General features: G+C 49.2%; 1 protein-coding gene across 3 annotated transcripts in view; it reads left to right on the top strand.

Moving 5' to 3' along the window:
- Window positions 1-12,465, top strand: part of Plxna4 (plexin A4) — a 422,862-nt gene that overhangs the window by 379,243 nt on the left and 31,154 nt on the right. For all 3 annotated transcript variants that reach the window (XM_013021638.1, XM_013021639.1, XM_013021640.1), the window contains 6 exons: window positions 416-509; window positions 989-1,228; window positions 2,128-2,274; window positions 2,907-3,141; window positions 5,472-5,614; window positions 11,630-11,898. In XM_013021638.1, coding sequence (XP_012877092.1) covers window positions 416-509; window positions 989-1,228; window positions 2,128-2,274; window positions 2,907-3,141; window positions 5,472-5,614; window positions 11,630-11,898 — 1,128 coding nt within the window. The remainder of the gene's footprint in view (window positions 1-415; window positions 510-988; window positions 1,229-2,127; window positions 2,275-2,906; window positions 3,142-5,471; window positions 5,615-11,629; window positions 11,899-12,465) is intronic.

The following is a 12,465-nucleotide window of genomic DNA, read 5'->3' as shown; positions in this document are numbered from 1 at the left end:
CTATATCTGGAGGTAGGCTTCTAGTAGACTAGGACCAAGTGTGAAAATGTCCCAACAGCCATGAGAGCTGAGGGATGAGACCCCAGGCCCCAGGTCAGGCCTCAGATACCAAGGGGCTGTACAGTCACCTACGCTTCCATAAGCTGTCATTGTTCAAAATAAGCCCAGGGATGGATGCCACAGCATCTGTTGTTACTTCCTTCCCCTTGGCTGCTGGGATGTTTATCCTCGATAAGGACATGGCTTGTCCTCCTTGTGCCCACATATAGTGTTGTGCCACCTGCTTTTCATTATTGTCACAGTGCATCTTCATCGTCATTGTCATCATCATCATCATCACCTCCATCATGGACACATGCCCTCCCTTCCTTTTCTGGTACTTGATTCTCACAGCTCTGTCTTTCTTCCTGGGCAGTGGGAACACACCCATCGCTGTCTGGGGGACTCACTTGGACCTTATCCAGAACCCCCAGATCCGTGCCAAGCATGGAGGGAAGGAACACATCAATGTGAGTGTGGGTGAGCAGGGCCTGGGGAGGAGGTTCCCACTCAGCATGCCACCTTCCCAAAGGGTGGGGCTCCCCAAGTCCCCAGGCTTGTCCTGACCCATATGCTAGTCACCAAGCCTGTGACACCTCTGCCCTAGGAGTGTGGGATAGAGGAGCAGATGCTGGGGTATCTTCAGCCTTTAGGAGGTGCAGGTCTACATGATCGATTACTTCCTGGGGTTTCATACATACCCTTACTTCTCCCTTCTTCCAACACCCCTGCTCTTTCCTAGCTTACGAATACCTAGTTATTGCCATACCCATCTGGTAAAAACCAGAGTTCTGTGACAGCCACATAGCATAATGTATTAGCACCCAAGTGTGTGATCCTGGCTCGGTCACCCATGATCCTCTGCGTTTGACTCCCCAGGAGACCCGTCATGGGGGGTAGGGTGGGCACACACACTGTTTATCATCGCCCTCCTGGACTCCTCCCACAGATCTGTGAGGTGCTGAATGCTACGGAGATGACCTGCCAGGCACCAGCCCTTGCCTTGGGTCCTGACCACCAGTCAGACCTCACCGAGAGGCCTGAGGAGTTTGGCTTCATCCTAGACAATGTCCAATCTCTGCTAATTCTCAACAAGACCAACTTCACCTACTACCCCAACCCTGTGTTTGAAGCCTTTGGTCCCTCAGGAATTTTAGAGCTCAAGCCTGGCACTCCCATCATCCTTAAGGTAGAACAAGGGTGGGAAGAAAGGAAGCTACGACATTGGTTGGGTGGGGGGTTGTTCTGGTCACAGGAAGAGGCCAGAAGTCACAGCTCTGCAGATTTCATAAGCAGCAGCCCAGCTTGTGTGCCATATCCTTCTTTATGGGCTCAGTACACCCAGGGCAGGCACATTCATCTAGGAAAGCTTTTGTCCTCAGCATCCAGGAACCGAGCAGTTAGAGGTTTATACTGTTCCCCTGCAACCCTCTGCTAACCACAGCTTGAGTTTTCTTGGGGCCACAAATCGCAAGATAATTTTAACTCCTATGACCATTTGAACCAACTGGTAGTGACTGATTATACTTCTCTTTTGAGAAGGATACCGAGGCTACATCAAGGATATGCTGAAAGAGTTGCTTGATTATTGACTTGCCACTGGTAGACAAATGGTGATCTAAATCCTGCATTAATTTGTTTTCAGTTACTATCACAAAACACTTGAGGCTAGCACTTACAAAGAAAAGAAGTTTAATGAGCTCACAATTTTGAAGGCAGAAAGTCTAAATAGCCTAGCACTGGCTCTTAAAAGGTCATCACAGTGGGAACAGAGAGTGAGGAGACATCACTTAGTAAGACAGGAAGCTAGTGGGCAGAGAGAGGGGGGGCCAGTAATGATCTCCCAATAGACACCTTCCCCCATCCATTTCTTAAAGGTCCCACAACTTCTTAACAATGCTGCAACAGGTGCTAAGCTTTATGGAAATAAACCGCATCCAAGACATGGCAGGTACCACAGATTCTCTAGATTTATACAGACAGTAGCCTCTCCTGCAGTAGGCTATATCCAGGTAGGAATCCCTGGCAGGAGCCAGTAGCTATAGTCTTGGCTCAAGGGTTGAAATGAGGGCTTTCCTGTCTGTCCAGGGCAAGAACCTCATCCCACCAGTGGCTGGGGGCAACGTGAAGTTGAACTACACCGTGCTGGTCGGGGAAAAGCCATGCACCGTGACTGTGTCAGATGTGCAGCTGCTCTGCGAGTCCCCCAACCTCATCGGCAAGCACAAAGTGATGGTGAGGGGCAGGACCGCATCCTGGCAGAGGGCAGGAGGGATGCTGGGTGTGAGTGGTCCAGCTCCATCGGGCTCTCAGGGCAGGAGGGATGCTGGGTGTGAGTGGCCAGTTCCATTAGGCTCACAGAGGATTTCTGGCTAGGATTCTGACCCAATGTACTCTCCTCCCAGCCACCCCACACTCCTGCTTCCTTCTTCCCACCCTAATTCCCAGCATCTCCCTCCAATTTGTTGGTCTTTCAGAACTGGCGGGTGAACTACCAGGGCAATGCAAAGCAATATGCAATGGTATACCAAGTCTCCAGTTAGAGGCGACAGAGTCTTGAAGGCAGGAGCCATGGTGGCCTGGGGAGATCCATGTGTCATGCCCTGTGTCTCGGGCCCCCATCACTATGAAGGACTGTATGTTAGAGAAGTATCACTGACATTAGGTCAGGCTTTGCTTGGTTGTATGCTTTCCTATGTCGACCCAAGAGAAAGAGGCACAGACTCTAGTTGAGAGAGTGGCTTCTGCCATCCACTCCATTTTCCCTCCTCTTTTAACAAGCTTTTAACAACCAGCCCTCATCCTGACTTGGGGTTCTTCCCCCAGGCTGCCCTGCCACCAGCTCCCTCCTCCCCTGTGTCCCCCAGGCTCGTGTTGGTGGCATGGAGTACTCCCCCGGCATGGTGTACATTGCGCCAGACAGCCCGCTCAGCCTGCCTGCCATCGTCAGCATTGCAGTGGCCGGCGGCCTCCTCATCATCTTCATCGTGGCTGTGCTCATTGCCTATAAGCGCAAATCCCGCGAGAGTGACCTCACGCTGAAGAGACTGCAGATGCAGATGGACAACCTTGAGTCCCGTGTAGCCCTGGAGTGCAAGGAAGGTACGGAGTGGACAGGGGCCCCTGCCCTGAAACTGTGTGTGTGTGTGTGAGAGAGAGAGACAGAGAGACAGAGACAGACAGACAGACAGAGACAGAGAGAGAGACAAGCAAGTAGACAAGGCAGCAGCAGTCAGTTTGGGAGCCTATATAAATGTGTGTGTGTGTGTGATTGTGTGTGTATGTGCACCATTCCCAAACCAGCAGGCTGAGCCACACCAGTCCCAAATTCCATCAAGCAATGCTCAGACTCCTTCCAGGTATCATTTGCACCCATGAGAGCTGTCTCTACCCCCCCCCAATCCTGGTTGAGTGTGTTTCACTCTCTGCTTCCGGGGGAAGGCCTGGGGGTGTCTGGACCTGTCGCATTCAAGCAATCCTCAGCTGTCTTCCTTCCACAGAAAGGGAAGGCTATAGGGCTGATCTGAGATTTTGAAGGAAGAATGTTTCACAGCTTGTATTTTTAAAAGAATATTACGAACACCACCATGAAGTGTGATCAGCATGAAACCCAAAAAGGAAATATAGCAGTCAGACTCTCGTAACCCTAACACATCTTTGCATGAGTCAGCCAGACCAAGGGCCCAGCCTGTCCTCTGCAGGTGAAATGTAAAATGTACAGAGTTAACTGGACCCTGGACCCCAGGCTACCACATGGAGCCACACCGATTCTGATGGGGAAATGAGCCATTCCATCCCTCTCCACATCCTTCACCTCAGCATCCGCCTTGTGGGACTGTTAATTACTGCCTTTTATTATATTTATGCTGCTTGATTTTTTTCTCTGCAATGTACTCTTCCCTCTAATTAGGCATAATGATTAGAATCTCTTTTATGTGTGGAGGGGGGTTAGGCTTTGAATGTTGGAAGGGGTTGGTGACTTACAGAAAAGCAGCAGACCAATCAAAAGCTGACTCTCTCCTTCTCCTCCGGGCTGACTGAGCACCCCAATACCCCAGCTGGGAGGGGATAAATCAGAAGAGGGGGATACCAGACTCTCCTAGAAGGTTCCCTGGGGAAAGAGGGCTTGATGGACAGACAGGAGTCTATGGGGGATGTATCATGCTGTCTCTTGTGGCTTGTCACAATCAGCTGTCCTGATTGGGAAGAGGACATTGCCATTGAAGCTCAGGGATGTTGCTGAGCCTGCCAGGGTGGGCCTGAGGCCAGCCAGAGATGTCACAGCTAGCCAGGATGTCACCGATAGCCATACTCAGAAGCTACCAGCCTGGCCCTGCACAGCTCTGAGCTGTGGATATGCAAACACACACATTTCTGAGTACACACATGCCCGCACTCATCCTCACACATGCACATGCACCAACATGCACCCCCACCTTACTCACACTCCCATAAACCACCCAGCTGTGTGCTTCTCACTTGGCCCTGTGGGGTGAGGACAGAATAGCTCTGAGCATGGTGCCTGGAGTGGCTAGGTAAAGTTCCTGTGCCATCCCAGCCCACTAGGCATCCATCATGGTATGTGCAAATGTGTGTCAGTGTGCTAGTGAGTGTGCATATGTGTGCGCATATATGTCTGCATGTGTAAGTGCATGTGTAACAAGGAGAGAGCCAGCACCAGGCAGTGCTGGCCGCCTTACCTCTTAGCATCTCCAGGAGCCAGGGGCTGGCCCCAGAGGAGGACGTGTGTTCAGGCAGTGTGATAACAGGTTTAGTTATGGGTAAGATACTCTTGTACTGTGTATCACATTTTCCCTGGGGCCAGTGGGGGCCTTAAGACTGTCCATCTGGAGGCCTTGTCTGTACCACAGACAGCAGTGCAGGCCGACATTCACCCCCAGTGAGCATCTTCTCAAAGCAAGAGGGACCAAGTCACAACTCTGCATGGTAGAGTAGCATAGCGGTCTCATTATCCGAGCCACACTTAGAGGTTGGAGGGTCCCCATGAGCTGCACAGCCCCAAACTGGTCTCTCAGAAGTTTTCTTTTATTGGAAGAAACCTTAAATTGTATTTGGAAACCCAGTACAATACACAGGACCAGCCACAAACTCATTCTGGAAACCCTTCTCTCCTGTCCATCTGTCCACTTTCTCCTGTCCCAGCACATGGTACAAGCCCATCCTCTGTCCTCCGTCTTCAGGTGATGAGTCCTTTGTGACCCCAGCCATAGCACACATCGGTGGACAGCCTTGCCATCCCTCTGACATTTACAAGGGGCATAATTCCAGCTGATGCTATTCATCCTCGAATATCCAAGCTCCAGTGCTCAGCTACCCAGGGGCCCCAGGGAGGGTTCTGAGTCCTTCTAGCCAAGGGGTGACACCTGCTCTTGTCCAGTTCTGCAGTCTCATGGGGCTTCTCTTTGGGCTAGCTTTTGCCGAGCTGCAGACAGACATCCACGAACTGACCAGCGACCTGGATGGAGCCGGCATTCCCTTCCTGGATTACAGAAACTACACCATGCGGGTGCTGTTCCCAGGAATTGAAGACCACCCTGTGCTCCGGGACCTTGAGGTGAGATGTGGTGGCCTGTGCTAGAGTTAGAGCATGACCGTGGAGAGGTGGCCTGCAGGTCTAGTGCCCCTCATCTGATTAGAACTATGGCCAGGGAACGACTCTTCCTGCGCTTCCCCAGCTGGTGGGCACCAGTCAGTTGTCCTCGAGGAGATGGGATGAAGACAGTGGACCTCAGAACAGACATGTGAGACATACTCAGGTCTGTGAGCCCTTTGGGAATGGAATGGAATGGAAGCTGAGGATTACCTTCCCAGAAAAACTCAGCGATGGGAGGGGAAAGAAGGGGAAACAGGAATGGTAACCCAAAGATCTGTCTAGGAGAGGGACCTGTGCCACTTGCTGCCTGCCCTGGTATCCTGCTTATGCATATATTCATATTATACTTTGTTCTGAAAGAGCTTTAGAATGGCTTACGAAGATAAATACTGGGGGAAAGTGGAAAATATAAATGAGGAAAGTAGGGCAAAATAATAATCCTAGGAATGATCCCTCTTAGTTGGCTGTTAGGAAAATCCCTGTACAGCTCTAAGCACTTCAAAGGCATTCAGTCATCTAACCTCCCAGGAGCCTATTTAATAGATGACAAAACTAAGGGGTCACGGAGGTCCAGTGCTTGTCTGGGACCTGCTTGTCTGGGACCAGATATCTTCTGGGGACCCAGTCAGGAGCTGAGTCCAGGCAAGCCAACTCCCATGTACACCGGCTCCCAGGGCAAACCTGTGCACTGTGCCACATCAGTGCCACGCCTTCCAGATGCATGGGAATATGGAGCCAAGGCAACCGTGGATAATAGGATTAATGCCAAGCCTTACGTTGTCCATAAAATGAAAACTGGTTCATTGCTCAAAAGTCCTGCAGTGGTGCAAATGCTGATGTGGAGGGACTATCCACATGGGCTCTGCAGGGGACACACAGGTGCACATTGTATGTCCACAGTGACATTTGTGGCTCCACATTCCCCCTGCTTGCTTGTTGAGAGCGAGCAAGCAAGCAAGTGAGCGAGTGAGCAAGAGAGAGAGAGAGTAGTACATGGGCATACACACACATGGACTTACTCATAGATTATAATCTACCTGTAGAACTTCTGCATCTGGACACTTATATCTACTCTTGGCATTGGTTCTGCTCCTAGTTCTGGGTTTCCTGTTTCTCATTCTTTTCCCTCTGCCTTCCATCTTCCCTCCAGCATCAAAATGCCAGGCTTCTCATTGATTCCTGGTGAAAGTAAGGAAAGGAGGAGGGTGGGGGTGAACAGATGGGACAATCGCGCGCGTGTGTGTGTGTGTGTGAGTGTGTGTGTGTGAGTGTGTGTGTGTGCGTGTGTGTGTGAGTGTGTGTGAGTGTGTGTGTTTGTGTGTGTGTGAGTGTGTGTGTGTGAGTGTGTGTGACTGGATGTAGGGGCTTTGCTCCTGTGTATTGCAGTGCTGAGTGAGAGTCTGGCAGAGTTGACTTGCAAGAAATGGTGAGCAATTGAATAAGCAGGTATCTGTGTGTCTGTCTGCAATAGCGTGACCATGGCAGTCCTGAGAAGAAGAATCATACCCTCTGTGGACACCATAAGAATTCAACTAAGTCGAGCATATAAAGTTATTCCTCATTTCTCACTAGTCAAATAGGTTTCTTCAAAGGTTGTAACTTGTCTTTTTATTGTAGTTCAAACTTAGGGCTTCACATATGTTAAACAAGTATTCAAACACTGAGCTATGCTCACGGCCAAAGATGTAACTTTTCAATTGGATTATTTTTAATTTTTTATTTCTGTATCAATTCCATTTTCTATACTTTCTGAATACTTTGGGTAACAGGCACTTCTACTCAAGATGGTCTCTTGGTAAACATAAATCTGTGTACCCTATACCACTTATCTAGACCACTCTATGGCCCTCATTAGAAATCATACCATGTCCCATCATATAAACTCACTCCTCTTGTCTTCTGGCCTTCCTACATTCTCTTACCTCCAGCCCACAGATTCTCAGACTTTCAGATCTGGCTTAACACTAGCTGGGGACATAACCAAGGATGCGCAGGGTGATGGTAGTGGGGTTAACAAGTCTCATTCTCCTAGGGAACCCTGGGGGAGGTGGGTAAGGGCCGCGCATGTGGACTCTGTATGCTCCCATAGACCCTTTTCTTTTGGGGGGGTCCGGTCGTGGGGCCTGAACTCTGGGCCTGGGCGCTGTCCCTCAGCTTTTCAGCTCAAGGCTAGCGCTCTACCACTTGAGCCATAGCGCCACTTCTGGCTTTTTTCTTTTTGCTTATGTGGTGCTGAGGAATCGAACTCAGGGCCTCAGGCATGCAAGGCATGCGCTCTACCACTGAGCCATCTTCCCAGCCCCATAGACCCTTTTATATATGTGTACATCTGGAGTAGTTTAGTGCACAGATTGCTTCACCGTACATGCCAGCCTTGTTTACCAGGACCAGAATTCCAACAATCTCATTGCCCTTCTGAACAGCAACAGGCCCCTTACTGAAAGCTGTTCTTTCTTTCCTTCCTTTCTTCTTTCCTTCCTTCCTTCCTTCCTTCCTTCCTTCCTTCCTTCCTTCCTTCCTTCCTTTCTTCCTGCCTTCCTTCCTTCTTACCTTCCTACCTTCTTACCTTCCTACCTTCATTTTTCTTTCCTTTCCTCCCTCCCTCCCTTCCTCTTTCTTTTCTTCTTTCTTTCCTTTCTTCCCACCCTCTGTCTCCCTACCCCCTCTCCCTTTCTTTCTTGGCTTGTCCTGGGGCTTGAACTCAGGGTTCACATGCTGTCCCTTAGCATTTTCACTCAAGGTTGGTGCTCTACCACTTGAGCCACATCTCCACTTCTGTTTTTTCATAGTTAATTGGAGATAAGTCTCATGAACCTTTCTGCCCAGACTGGCTTCAAACAGCAGTCTTCAGCTCTCAGATTCCTGAGTAGCTAGGATTACAGGAGTGGCTATGGGTGCCTGGCTAGCTGTTGGTATTTCTATCTCCAGCACTTCTGTAGGCCTTTCTTCTAGTAACCATTTTTGAGTAGATAGGAATTCCAGTGGAGAACGGAGATGGGATGACTGCCAGTCAGGAAGGAAACCTGGACACCCTTCACGTCCCCCACGTCCTTGAGTGGAGCCAGCTGCAGCCTCATCTGTCCTGCGCTGGCCTCTCCTGCCTCATTTTCTGGCAGCTAGGCAGGAGGCAGCAGGGGCTGCCTCCTCTCTCCATGCAGAAAGCTTTCAGAGTTCTCATACAATGTGGCCTCAGAGATTCCCAGAGACACTGCCCACTCCAAGGAGCCCAAGGCACAGGCAGCCATGGGTCCCCTACCGACCACCATTGGAGGACTCTCAGAGGACCATAGTGGGGACTCTGAGGTCAGGACTGGGGGTTCTGATTACCACCTGGGAGCTCTTTAGGTGGACACATCCAACCTTAGACCATTGCTGCTACCCACAGTACCAATCACATCATGGCCTACCATGGCCCTGTTGTTCGTCTGGCCCTTCCAATCTCCCCTCCAGCATGAGAATTCTCTATTTCCTTTGTCTTTGTCAGAGAGAGACTGTGATCCCAGGCCCCAGCTCACATTAACAGCCATTTTCAGTAATTTGCCTGACATGGAGCCCACAAGTTGGCTAATTGTTGGTCAGAGACTCTGAATCAAGCAGATCACATGGCTTTTGTTGTTTTCTTTTTTAAGTGTGCATATATATATATATATAAACTTTTCCATCACAACCTTTGCTAAGTGTGCTCCTAAAGAGCATTATATATATTCACATTGTATGTAGACATTAGGACCATCCATCTCTCCAAGCTGAGGCTGGCTCTCCTTCCATCTAGCCCCTGGCAGCCACTTTCTGTTTTCCGCCGATGACTTTGAATACTCCAGGGACCTCGTACGAGCGAATGATACAGTATTTATTCGTTTATGTCTGCCTTGTTTCACTAAGCAGAATGTCACCCAGGTTCATGCATGTGGGAGCATCTATCAGAATTTCTTCCTTTTTCAAGGCTCATTAAAGTTCCTCTGGCTAGGTATGCTCCATTTTTCTTATTCATTTATCCATGTGTGGGTAAATGATAACTTAGGATGCTTTCTCTTTGGGACCGTCGTGAATGTTGTCTTCATGAACATTGCTGTACCAATATATGTTCAGATTCCTGCTTCTGATTTTTTTAAGTGTATATCCAGAACATACCATATCTTCATTTTCAATACATTCATTTAAACTACTCATAGATAGAAATTAACTTTAATTCTTCCCCCCAGTAGCCTTGAGATTATGTGAGAATCAGGGAACTTGTGGGCATTACTGTTTTGTTGGATCCCATTCTTGCCACTGAAATATTTCTCCTTTTTGGCACTCTGAGTATGGAAACATTCTAAAAGAAGCTATCGAAAGCAGGTTTTCCCAACACTTTTAGCCCTGGGGAAACCTGACCATTGGCTGGCAGTGTGAAGAGAATGGTATCTTCTTGCTGTTCTGGAGAGCAGGTCACTAGATCTCTCTTTTGTGGGTCACTGGGCAAGTCCAGACATTTGGGGTTGGGGGTTTCTACCTACCTTTCCTCAAAGCTGTCCATCATAACTCCCAACTATAACCCATCACCAGCTCCTAGACTCCCAAGTATTGAGTTGCAATTAAAATTTACTAGGCAGTTTTATACTCACGGACTTCAGCTAAAGTGGAGAACCATCTGGTGAATAAATACAGTCTTGTTTTCACTGTGGCAGTGACTTGGGGGAAGGGTGGCAGGCTGAAAGGGGAATTGTTCCAGAAACATCTCACCAAAACATTTTACTTTCATCTCCCCCTTCCACAAAATGGGGAGGAAACTTCTACCTCCCCTCCCCCCATTCTGAGACAAAAGATGCTGTGCCATGCATAGCATGGAAATTAACGGGTAAAGCGGTCTTGGAATTGAAGAAGCAGGTGATAAAGCTGTCGCTGCTTAAGTGAGCGTGGTGCATGCCAGGCGTTTTACATACATTATCTTAGTTAATGTTCATAAAACATTATGACAAAAGCACTTAAATTCTCACTTTATAGATGAGACAGTAGGCCCCAAAGGTGATGGAGTTCTCCTTCATGGGCCAAAGTTTCTGCATTTTCTGATCCAAAGCCTGGGCTACAGACCTACAGGTGCTGTATGAGACATAGTGAATTTGACTGTGGGTAGCACCAGGTCATTCCTTGCCATTGTTATGTGGCTTCCTATTGAGTGTACATCCTCCATCCTCCCCACTTCTGCTGGGTTTCTAGAACTCTCCAGTGTGTCACTGCTATGAGCAGGACTGCTGTACATGTTCTCCCTCATCTGGGAGGTGTATCCTGCACACCCAGTTCAGGGATGATGCAGATACACCAGCCAAGTAGAAGCTGCATCCTACCAGAAACTCCAAACCGCAGACTGTGTAGGCAGGATGGTAGACATGCCTTCCTTCTCCTTCAGTGGCTGGAGCAGGGTCTCCAAAAGGCTCAGAGGAGAACTGCAGCTGCCAGAGTCAGAGAATTCTACAGTTAGGCCCGTTCACTTTTTTGGATGAGCAAATTTAGGCTCTAGAGAAGTAAAGAGGCTTGCTCACAAGGTTGTCCAGCAAACAAATCAGAACCTATGTGGAAGCCAGCAATCCTGATTCAGCCCACTTGCCTGTCTACAGAGGCCCTGGCTTTGAATAGCTCAACAAAAGATGCAAGCCAAGGTGCCTGACCTCCTGGAGCTCCCCTGGCAGCTGGGAATGGCTCCTTGAATATAGACTCTGCATTACCATTAGGGCAAAGGTGGTAGAAACCTCAGAGTTGCTGCTTAGGAAATCTGGGTATTTCTCTCTGTGCTAGTCTTCCCTAAACTGGAGGTAATGACGCACGTCATGAGGATGATCAGGGTTAAGTAAATGCTGGGTAGTATCCAGTTCCTGAGAAGGACTGGGTAAGCATTATCCAGATGGGTTGTGCCAGAGTCATGGGTGAGGGGTGGGCTGGGAGGCTTGTCCATCCTGTGTGGAGGTTGCTGGGTGCTCAGGACCTCTGATTTCTCTACAGGTCCCGGGCTACCGGCAGGAACGTGTGGAGAAAGGCCTGAAGCTCTTTGCCCAGCTCATCAACAACAAGGTGTTCCTGCTGTCCTTCATCCGCACGCTTGAGTCTCAGCGCAGCTTCTCCATGCGTGATCGGGGCAATGTGGCCTCGCTCATCATGACTGTGCTGCAGAGCAAGCTGGAGTACGCCACCGACGTGCTCAAGCAGCTGCTGGCTGACCTCATCGACAAGAACCTGGAGAGCAAGAACCACCCCAAGCTGCTGCTCCGGAGGTGAGGCTGGTGAACTCCCTGTGCCAGCCAGGGAAACCAAGGCAGGCTTCAGGAAGAGCAGCTATGCCCCCTAAGGGCAAGGGACTACCCTGCAGGGGGCTGGGCTGTTGCAAGTCCACCTAGAAGGTTCTGCTTATCACAGGCAGAGCTCTGCTCTGGCCCTTAGGTAACCCTGTTATTTTCCACACACCTCAGAGTTTGCTTTGGCATCTTCCCTGTCTATTCCTCCACTCCCTTACTTTGGACTAGACTTCCCTAGTAGAAGCTAGACCTAGACCATCCCTGGCCTCATCTAAGGCAGAGCTGGTATTGGGAGAGAATCCACAGCTTCGTACTGCCGGCAGCATCTGGGAGCTTGTTAGAAATGCAGAAGCAAGATTTTACTTTTGGGGATCATTTCTATAGTTTGTTACTAGAGAAACTCTATTGATCATGTAGAGTACCAGAAATCAAGAGGAGGAGGCACAGGAAAGAAAGAAAGAAAGAAAGAAAGAAAGAAAGAAAGAAAGAAAGAAAGAAAGAAAGAAAGAAAGAAAGAAAGAAAGAAAGAAAGAAAGAAAGAAAGAA

This window comes from Dipodomys ordii, unplaced genomic scaffold (assembly GCF_000151885.1).
Source record: "Dipodomys ordii isolate 6190 unplaced genomic scaffold, Dord_2.0 Scaffold56, whole genome shotgun sequence".
NCBI classification, from domain to species: Eukaryota; Metazoa; Chordata; class Mammalia; order Rodentia; family Heteromyidae; genus Dipodomys; species Dipodomys ordii.
The sequence above is the reverse complement of the archived record's forward strand: the minus strand, read 5'-3'. Positions and strand labels throughout refer to the sequence as shown.